We start from the raw sequence: 11,079 nt of genomic DNA on the forward strand, positions 1-11,079 counted from the left end.
AATTACAACTTTTTAAACCTTTTTTCTTTTAGCTTTGGCCCCTTGTTTTGAAAAATGAGAACCCACAATTAGAGGGAATTCAATTTCCCTTAAAGGTACCTAGAGGACTCCAGCAGTCTGATAAATGTTGTAACCAGGCCCCTCACGCTGGTTGAATTCATTAGGAGGGGGAACACAGGTGAGCGGTAAGATTCTAATAAGATCTTTGAGTACTATGTCAGAACTGTTGGAGCCTACAGCCAATATAAGTAAATAAAGCAATATAATGTACATTTCGAGGCACGTCGGGCTGTGCAATGAATTGATGGTGAATCAATACAATGATGATAAAGTCCCTCTTCAACTTGAAAATGCAGGATAAAAAAAAAATCTAGCTTTAGTTTAAATTTGTCCTCCACTGTGTTTCATCATCTGTAGTGTTTTCCTGTTATGTTACGCTGACAGTCAGATAACCCCAAACTTTGGCAAGCATGTCTTTGTTTTATTTTAACATCTGTTTTAAGAGGACGACCAAAGGTTTAACCAGGTTTCCCTTTATGATTGTCAATATTTGTTTGGATACATCTGATAATGTGATATATAGGAGGCTGTCGTGGCATTTTTTTTTTCTCTTTTTCTAGGATGAAAATGTGTCTTAAGGTGAGAGCTGAACTTATTAGATCGTCAGGGGAAAAAAGTATTTTGATAAATCATTTTTCAAGCAAAGATTCCCTATTTCAGCTTTCAATTGTGAGCATTTGTTGATTATATTTGTGTTATGTGAGAGTAATCTGAATGTGACTGGATTTTGGACTGTTGATCTGACCAAACAATTTTCAGATGCATCTTTCCGCTGTTAGAAAAGCAGTTTTTTCATAAATTATTTCAATTGTGGAGACACATCTCGAGTGTTACAACAAACAAACAAGCAAACAAACTGTAGTTTCAACTTTATATTTATTTAAGATTAGATGGAACTATTTTGACGTCCCTTAAACATATTTTACGGTCAGTACATTCACATTTAAGAAACGAATATAATAACCACATTCTTGTGTTGGATTTCCCATAAAAGACTCTTTGGCAGTTGAGGTTTACTGACAACTACGACAATCATTAGAAAACAAGTGTTGGCAAAAGCCAACAGAAAAGCATTAAAGTACAAAAATAGTGCAATAGATACTTAAAACATGTCTAAATAAGTTTGGTAAAAACATTTTATACATAGTTTGACACTCCGTTTTTCTGTCTTCATTGTATCGAATTCACCACGGCTTCCTGCTCTCAGGCTTTCAGCATGACTGGCAGCGCGAGGAGGCTCAGCAGGAGCAGCACGGCTGCAAGGGAAAGAGACAAAGGGCGTTTAGCACAAAATATTTGTTAATTAAGCTCTTCCTCTTCTTCTGTACTCTTTAATGGCATGGCAGCACCGTGCAGTATTGAAAAGCAGGTTTTCTCTTTGGCACCCAATCAGATAGTGTTGGTTTTATGTGACGAGGTCTTGAGTTTTATGACTCCTCCTCAGTATCATTGATGGATTAATGGAGTTGTGTTTGTGGTGCATTGAAAATGTTACTCTGAACACCTTATCAGTTTCCATTGGAGCTAATTCTTTGTAACACTGTTAAAATGGAAACTGTGCCCAGTAAGGTCTTATCCACAGAATAGGAGACATCATTTCTGGACATTTTCTAACACTTTGAGCTCCACAGAAGACATTCCATTCATCTCCATCGTGTTTGCATGGAGGCAGGATTTAACAAATATCTCAAAACTTGGACAAATATAACCAAAGCAAATATGTGTTTTTGAATCCCTTTATAGAGTTTAATCTGCAACTAATGGAATTTAATAGAACTTTTATTCAATACTCTTTAAATGTATTTAATGAAAAAAATAAATAAACCGCTTTATGTGGCTTCTATTAAACACTTTTTCAAATAATTTCCTTTAAAATTTGGTAGCAATTACAAGGAAAATATTAACGTTTCTTTCTCATGAAGTTCAATTCATTCATTACTCCTGTATTATTGGAGCTTTTGTCACGTAAAATATCATGGACAACTGGACGACGATCAACTGATGTGATTGAAACCTCCAGAACAACTTCTAAATATCCCTTTAGGTGAAACTGTTTTGTCAAGACATTTTCCCCATAATTATGATCAGATCACAAACATTCCTATGAATTCACAATAAAATCAATTTATTTCTAGGATACTATAGGAAACTAAGACATATAAAATAAAATGACTCCTCCATATGTTATCGTTATCTAGTTCCTGTAGTTGTGGATTGCCCTCAAATGTGTTACTAGGACAATAAATCCTTTTGAACGAGCAGATCGGAAATCCTTAACCGAGAGCTCTAATATATAAGGACCTGTTTACCATGAGGCTGGACAGCTCCGCTGCCGGCCATTGTTGTGTTGCCCATTGCTGTGCTGCCCATTGCTGTGCTGCCGGCGAGTGTTGTTGTGGGTGCTGTTGTGGTGGGGATGTTGCTGGCTGGGTCTTGGAGGTTCAGAACACCGGTGGACAGGGTGGTGTTGAAGGCACTGGGAGCACCTGAACAAATACACAAGTAAATTTACTTCGTTAAATTCCACCACTCAATATCATTATACATGACTTCCTACAATCCACTGTGCTCAGGTTAAAATACTAGATCAACAACAACTAATGCTGTGTGAAATTAAAAAAAAAATGTTCTACTTGGCAATCATCTTGTAAAATGATATTTTATGTATAATGTGTGTTATTGTATGTCCACTTACCTGCAATCAGAGGCCCACTCCCGAGGCTGACCATGAACATGGCATCATTTCTGGTGGTGGTGGTGGAGTTCACGCCTTGGATATTGAACTCACACTGGATCATAGTTCCGTTCACAGTGCCACGGATTGCTGACACTGTCTAGAAACGTAATGTGACATGAAGTAAGATATGGTGAGGTAGAACAAGAAGAAAATCTTAGCAAATAGAACCTTTGAAAATATACAACATCAAATGAAATCATACTTTTTGGCTCACTTGAATTACAGAAATGTGTAACGTTGGTCAATTACAGTCCAATGTTTGGCTGCTGTGTCTCTGAGGATGTAACAAATCATTTTGGAGCTTTCCCAACTGTGGCCAAACATCTTACTAAGAAGATTTTATGTTGGTTCATTCTTTAATTTCATAGTTGTCTCCAATTGTGTGTCACTTAATAAATTAATATTATGTATATGTATATACATATATATCTAATTCCTGTCCGAAACTGTAGGTTTGTTAAGTATAAACTTAACATCCCTCTGTATGACAGTAAATGTGAGGCCTCACCCTCTCATTTGAAGTGAGCACAGCGTCAGTATTGTTTCTGTCCCTCGTCCGGAAGAAGAACATACCGGTAGTGTTGTTTCGAGCACAGATGTAAAGCATGGTGATACCCTGAGGAAAGAAACAGTGGTGAAAGCATGAAATTACTTCCTTGAATACAGTCTTTGTTAAGGCTGGAAATAATCCAAAGAAATGATCAAACAGAGTTTAGTTTCCAGCTCATCTTGTTTAGCCTGTGTGTTCGCCTGCAATGACTTAAGTTGTTTGCCATTATCATTGGGCAACATTTTTCACGTCCGCTTCCCTGTTGCATACTTCATGTCACATAGGTCCTGAACATCCTTGCACAACATACTTTGAGAGTTTCACCGACTTTAAATTGAGCTTTCTGTTTTAAAAGCTACATTTCACGTTAAGTCATTAAACCATTGAACATCAGCAGCTAGCTGGTAACATTACATCGTGCCAGCCTCTTCCCAACTACTATGCTAGTTAGCTGCTAGCATGATTGGTTAACTGGGTCAGTGTCAAAGCTATAGGCTGGCAGGAAGCTGTTGCCTTCTTCAAACACGGTAACAAATATTACTTTAAAACTTTGTCCTAAATCAGGGACTGGATCCTCCAAAGGCCATGTGTTTGTGGCTTTAATGTTTCCTCTTCATATAGAAATGGAGGTTTATTTCAACCAAATTATGAGAAACACAATGATATTACTGTCCAGTTGTTTGATGGACCATTCAGGCGGTTCTTATCTACTAAATAAATATGGTCTCAAGTCAATAAATGCCACATGGTCATATTTAACTGGTATGAGTTACTACATCAATAAAAGTATGCATAAAGCAGCAAGTCAATTTGCTTTTGCCGAGAGCCTGGAAACAACATAAAAATGGATTCTGTGTCTCTAAGCTCAGGTACAGTATCATCCAACTTGTCTTGTTTTACAGCTGGTCGTTACATTTTGTTGATGTTTGGAGATGTTTTTGTGTTACCTCTGAAGCATTCAAACTGAGTCCCAGTGCAATGTATCCCATGGAGCTTCCACTGAGTTCGATGGACAGTGGAACCCCGGTGTTGGGTACGGGGGTGCCGGCGATCACAGAAGCAAACAGACAGGTGCTGCTTCCAGGATCGCAGTCTGCTGGTGTCTCCACACACAGTTTGGTGGTTCCGCAACCAGTTCGATTGATGTTAACCTGTCAGACACACACAAACACAAATAAGGACTTAAACTGTCTGCACCTATTCTCACTGGACTAAATTCTTGGTTTCCAGCTGGTTATGAAAATATAAAGCTATATAAATCTGAGTTGCATTATGGGAAGTGTAGGATACAGCGTTTTCTGGGATCTACCTTTACTAGAGAGTATAATTCAGAATATCTCAGAATATCACTTTTTATTCAAGAATATTTCTCAATACAGAGAAGTTGCCAGCCTTTTGACACATCGCTAGACAGACAATGAAATATTAACTAAAAGTGATCATCACACACCAAGACTCAAACGCTTTATAATAATAAAAAACATTTTTAAATGCATTTGGAATTTTTTTTCATTTGAAATATGAAGAACAAAATATAGTCTAAATGTCAGCTTTTTATTTTCAATCCTAAAAATTTGAAAGCGCCCCCTAAACAAATATTACAGTTATTGGTTTAAAGTACAAAGGTCAAGCAGGTATTGTGGTGATTTACACTGATAGGATTTAAGTGAAAGAAACCATACCGTTCCATTGGGGTCAAATGACAAATGAGACCTTCCTTGGACCCCTGATGCCATACAAGCAACCAATGCAGCAACCAACAGGATCAATCCTCGTTCCATTCTTAGCAGGAAGGACACAAAAGAACAGAGTTAATAAAAAAAGATCAGATTGGAAAGCCTTCTTTATCACCAACAGGCTTTCAGTTGAAGTTGGAAAATCTTAATAAGAGAGCAAAACATTTCTTAGCTCATTCACAGCCTGAAAATTCTCATTTAAGCATAATTATAACAAACTATTGTAATTATGATTAGAAAACACCATAAGCCACATTTAAAAGACAAACACGTAAACGGAAACAAAGAAAGGCAAATCAAACAACTTTTACTATCAGATCTTCTTTATTTTCTACAGCAAAATTAAAAAGTCACTTAAAAAGTCACTGACAAAGACAGTCTTTCTTGCCTTCTTACTCAAAATGAAAACTTTTGATAATCTGTAGCCCAGGATATTTCAGTTTTGTTGAGCTATTTGATTTCTGTCTTTAAAACAATCGACTATCACTTACAGTTCTTGCAATATCATAATAATAATTCTAATTGATATAATATTGAAACAAATTAATAAAAAACAATAATGGTAATCGTTTAGAGAGAACCAAAATCAAGTTTTCTTCGACTTACCTGAGCTGTTAAAGTGTAAGGCTGATCTGCAGGAATGTTCTTCGTTCTGCTGTTTCTGCTCGTCTGTGTGACTGTGATCCCTGCGGGAATGATTTAAATCAGCAAACGCTGATGGCGATGTGGGAGGAGGTGGAAGGGGCTTTCTGCAGCATCCTGAAGAGGGCGTGGCCTTCACGTCATTTACTACCTGCCTGAAAGGTGTGTAATCCAGGAAGCAAACGAGTGGAGGGGAAATCCAATTCTGCTTTTCTGGGCAGGATTTGACCCCACAAAGCACCTCCGCTAAGACTTATTCTAGTCCAGTAGTTAGGAGTTTGGATAATTATATTAAGGGGGTAGTTTGCTTTTTGTTTTTCTCATGGATACTGGATATTTGTATGGACACAGAAACAAAGGCATTTTAAAGTGCTTCACATAAGGCGAATAAATGCATTAAAAAACAAATACACAAAAAATGGACCATGAACACAGTTATAGTGCAGCTACAAACTGTAATAAGCTGCCCCAGATTCAGTAAAGAACTGAAAACGCAGCAGTGAACGCAGAATTAAGAACACACTGAATAAAAAGTGAAGTAGAGAATGCAGCTTTAGTTTGGAGTATTTCAAATAGCTCTCCTTAAACTAAGATGTTGTGGGTTTTTAGTGAGAAGCCACAAATTCATAATACATAGCATCATTAGCGGTTATGCAACTCACACTGCAGTGTGGTCCGTATCACGTCACACACAGTGATCAGCATTATCAATGACGACAGAAACCCAACTGCAAGGTATCATTATGCCAAACTATTTTTTAATGAAAGACAGAAGGTACATTGTGACCTAACATTTCCATCATATTTGTAACAGGTTTGGCATTTCCAGTTCAGCAGATTTAGATTTGTTTCCTGAAGTTGATACGATTGCGAAACCTACACATAGCTTAGTGTACTTCATATCAAAACAACCAAAGAGAACACAAACAGTTCCAAGGTGCGTTATCTGAGAACTCTACAGCACATAATTCTACAAACTTTGATGAGAAATAACAAAAGGAAGGTTAAGACATACTTAAATCTAAATCAGGTTTATTTTGAAATACACTGAGCCAACATTCAGACTTTTAACACACCAGAACTTACACGGATGTGGTAGATTTCCGTGTGTTATATTCCTGTCACAGTTGAATAGCCTGAAATACATTTACATTTAATTATGGGATTCTTAGCTGCCTCCTGGGAGCCAGACTGATCAAATTTCTTTTGTCGTTGCCGGTTCTTTAAAGCAGGGCGTACCTCTGCTCAACAACAGGAGGAAACTGCAGAAAATAAAGAATGTATTCCCAGAAAGACATTCCTTTACAAACAAGAGAGATTGGTTTGTGGGGAATAAACTGCATTATCTTAATAGTGGCTATTGTTAAAAGGGTCAACATTTGATTTGTCACCGCTGATAGCTCTACCTACTGTATAGGTCTACCTTAACAACAACATGGAGAGAAAGAACCAGCTTTTGATTCTCCTGAAACTCTAGTAAATCTCAAAGGGGAACTCAACTTCTCTGATGCTGTATTATTTGTTCAGTTTCAGTTTTTCCCCTCTAAAATCAATGAAGGTTGTAGGAGGCTACGTGTGGCTTTACGGTACAAGGTGTCATGGATACAATCGAAACAATGTAGCAATGTGTAGCATGAAGGAAGTGTCTGTGTCTGTCTCAACTAGACAGTTGAGACAGACACAGTTCAGATTTGTATCTGCTTATGTGAAATTGACAAAAGTCATTTTTTTAGGACTATTATGAGGAACAGCCTACAATAATAGACAATTTGTATTATTTGATCCATGGGGTTGGTAGGCAACAATATAATCTGGATTTATTAATTTGCTAGAGTTTGGGACACTGTCACTGAAGAAGACCATGAAAAGCCCAATACTTCATCAAAGTAGAAATCTGCACATATTGTGCTTTGTTATTAGTATGACGTAAAAGAAAGTGTAATAAAACAAGCTGACTGCATTGATTATTTACCCCTCTGTATATTTTGTTTTTTGTCCTTAAAATCCAGATAGTTAAAGCGACATGTGCTGCTGTTGCTAAAAACACATTTAGTTTATAATTGTTTATACTGTATATGCTTACTGTCCCAAAATATAAACATAATTTGTACATTGTGGAAATGTATGTACAGTAAACAGTTATGATAGTGGAGCAAATATGGTGTTAGCACCTGAAATCAAAATGTTTAGGCTGCAGTCCGACCCAAAGATGTTAGAAATAGTGAGTTTGGGAGTCCCACCAACACAGTCCAAACACCAACATTTGATCATTTCATTTATCCAAATTTAATTTCAATTCTATTTTTCTGTAAAATGTATTCCCCTACAGGAAGGTCTTCAAAGTCTTCTTCGCTGAACCCTTTCTTTTGTTTATTTGTTCTTGCTGTAAAGACAGCACCAATCAATAGTTTGATATTTTGAGTCAAAACAGGAATCAGCTCCCACACATCTTTTAATCTTCTGACAAAATACAAAGGACCTGAAAACTAAACTCAACTGAACTAAGACTTGACCAACTCTTTCTTCTAACGTATGCCTGCATGTGGCCAAAAACAGGCTGAAAGAGACCTGGGCCTCACCCTGCCTCAACACTGCACCTCTTTGGCTTCACATCTAGATTATCTGGCTCCAATTAGCGACATTGGCAGACAAGGTTAAACCTGTAATTGACGTCACTGAGAGTAGCCTTTTGTTTTCCCCTCTGCAGTCTGAAATTGATTGATGGTTTGAAAGCAGCTTGACATCCGTTTACTTATTAAGTACGTATTAGTTTGTCTTAATAAATGCTACATTTTTCTAAATGTCACCTTCTTCTATAAACTTGTATTGCCCACTTATGGTCAATAGTTAATATGTATGTGAAGATATGGATTTTACTTTAACATTTTTTAACTAAAGGTCTCGTTAACATTTAATACCTTTACTTTTACAGTTCAGTTGAAAGTCAGGTGTTTAACAGGCTGCTGAGACGCGATAGTTTGAACTCCATGTCGTCTCGGAGTATTTCTGTTTGTTCTGCAGGTCTGAACTGTTTGTCCAAACAGGCTGGACCTACTTAAGGTGTGTATTTTGGTCTAAGTAAACAGGCAGAACAAAGAAACAGAGAGTACAAAGTAACAATATTACAAGCAGAGAGGCATTTCCCGAAAAAAATGCATGAGAGTGCCATACAAAGTGGTGTTGAGTTAAAGAGGAGAAAACTGGGCCATTATTGAGCTCATTTTCAGAGTAGTTTATACTGTGCTGTGCACATAAAGGTAGTCAATGGCCTTCCATATACTTTGAAGGCACGGTCTCACATTCATGCCCTGCTTTGATTTATTGTTTTATCGTTTCTAATTGTTTTTAAAACAATGTAACACCTGTTTTACCTCTCCGTTTTATTTATTTTAGTCTTTTTAAATTGTTTTATGTCTCTGTACAGCACTTTGTTTTCAACTACGGTTGTTGTAAAGTGCTATATAAATAAAGTTGAGTTGAGTTGAGTTGAGTTGAGTGTTCACCAACGTTGAACTCCTCAAGATTGTGAAAATGCGAATTTGCTTTGCCACCTTCGTGAAGTTGTTTTGCCCTTCAATTGCATAGAATGGAAGTGAATGGGAGGCGAATGTGAATTTTGTGCATGTGTGGCTGTCACAGACCCTCCCCGGTGACACCTGCATGTTGTGTGAGGGCTGTTTATTTTGATTTCTTAGCCAGTTTGGTATGATTGAGGTGTGTTTGGTGTGTTTTTGTCTGTCTATCTGTTCCCCTCCTCCTTGTTCTCTCTCCCTCTCTCTGTGCCTCTGTGACCGCTCATTAATATTAAATCAATATTAAACTAACGACATTCCCATCAGCCTTAGCGGTTTGTGTTTAGCGCTTATTAGCAAATGTTAGCATGCTACCATGCTAAACTAAAACTCAGATGTTTTACTTAACTTTACTACAAATATAATTATTAAAAGTAAAAGTACTCATGCAAAATTGCCCATCTCAAAAATAATATACATTATATTATTGGATTATAATTAGCAATACTTTACTGCCGGGTGGCTTAATCCATAAAAAGGCAACATCATTTATTTGTTGACTTATATTATGTGTAAACAATCTGAATCTGTAAAGAACTAATGATGAGAAATACATGTCATGGAGTAAAACGTGCAATATTGGCTTTCAAAATGTAGTTGAAGTATATAGTAGCATAAAATGGAAGAACTCACCATTTTAAGTAGTGTAACAGTCATTATTAATCAACTGTAATAAAATATAAAAAATGTTGCATCATGAATGCTTTGACACATGTCGAACGACATGCAATTCAAAGTCACTGAAATCATATTTTCAGGAATACCTCAGTAAATATGTAAATGGACAGTTCTATGAAAATGATCAAATGAATATATCATAAGTACATACAAGTTAAATAAGACAATATGTCCTGTTTCACGGTTATCACATGTACAACCCACGGAATAAGAATAGAGACTCCCACATGACATGTTTTCTTCCATTTGTCTTACAATTGTTTGAAGAACTCTTCCTCATTCTGTGGGATGACGCATATCGTCATCTGAGACTTGTAACATGTGACATATGAATCTGCAGAAAATACGATGACCGGGTGGAAAATATTTTAGAAGCTGCTCATTTCCCCTGAGATAGGCATTACAGTAAGGAAGTACACAGGGTTACATATGAATTATGGTTATACATTCTGTGTGACAAAAAAAAGCTGGTAGTCCCTGAGAGTGAGACGAGTATTATTCAGTCAGTCATATTGTACAGTATGTAGTACTAACACGTATTAAATAACCTCTCGAGATAAAAACAGAAAAAAACTGTTATGGCCAGCAAAGAAAAGCTTAAGATATGATTGTATTGGCATCCCCTTTGTTAAACTTTAACTTAAGTCTTAAACTTTAAGAAAGCACCGCTCCTGTTCCTTTTTTCTTATCCTGTTTAATTACTTGACCTATATTAGTTTTCAAAGTTGTTAGATAAGTATGGTAGATGACAGACTTTTGGCAGGTACACTTGTCACTTTATGAGAATACATGCAGATACCTCCCAAAGTGTGTAATGGCATCTATTAGAGTGATGCTCATACACACCTAGAAATAAACACCCACATAGGTGTTGAGCGAGTTTGGTCTGATTGGCAGCTTGCATTTTGTTTTTTTTTGGTGACCTCAATAATTCCCAGTGACTCCTTCAGTAAACTAGTTCAACAAACGAGTCAAATAGGATAACTGAAAACAGCAGGGAGACATAACCCTGCATTTAGACAGATGAACACAAGGTTATGTCTGTACATATCATTTTATTTCTCTACTTAAAGTTAAAAAAAAGTGTGATATTTTTATATATAT

General features: G+C 36.8%; 1 protein-coding gene across 1 annotated transcript; it reads right to left on the bottom strand.

Annotated features, from left to right (window-relative positions):
* Nucleotides 1-917: 917 nt before the first annotated feature.
* On the bottom strand, nt 918-5,824 carry LOC311012387 (putative ferric-chelate reductase 1). The gene is made up of 7 exons (XM_084007845.1): nt 5,690-5,824; nt 5,030-5,129; nt 4,295-4,498; nt 3,306-3,413; nt 2,756-2,894; nt 2,370-2,546; nt 918-1,316 (listed from the first exon to the last, which is right to left on the bottom strand). Exons 2-7 carry the CDS (start codon nt 5,126-5,128, stop codon nt 1,264-1,266), a joined length of 780 nt encoding a protein of 259 aa, XP_083863971.1. The 5' UTR covers nt 5,129; nt 5,690-5,824; the 3' UTR covers nt 918-1,263.
* Nucleotides 5,825-11,079: the final 5,255 nt, after the last annotated feature.

This window comes from Eutrigla gurnardus (assembly GCF_963514095.1).
Source record: "Eutrigla gurnardus genome assembly, chromosome: 4".
In the NCBI taxonomy this organism is placed as follows: domain Eukaryota; kingdom Metazoa; phylum Chordata; class Actinopteri; order Perciformes; family Triglidae; genus Eutrigla; species Eutrigla gurnardus.

Bases quoted from the DNA above. Each gene is read 5' to 3' on its own strand.
- LOC311012387 (XM_084007845.1), bottom strand. From the start codon at position 5,128: ATGGAACGAGGATTGATCCTGTTGGTTGCTGCATTGGTTGCTTGTATG. The intron at 3,414-4,294 runs GTAACACAAAAA...TTCTTTCCTCAG, and splicing joins TCAGTTTGAATGCTTCAGAG to GGTATCACCATGCTTTACAT. The intron at 1,317-2,369 runs GTAAACAGGTCC...TTTCCCTTGCAG, and splicing joins CGGAGCTGTCCAGCCTCATG to CCGTGCTGCTCCTGCTGAGC.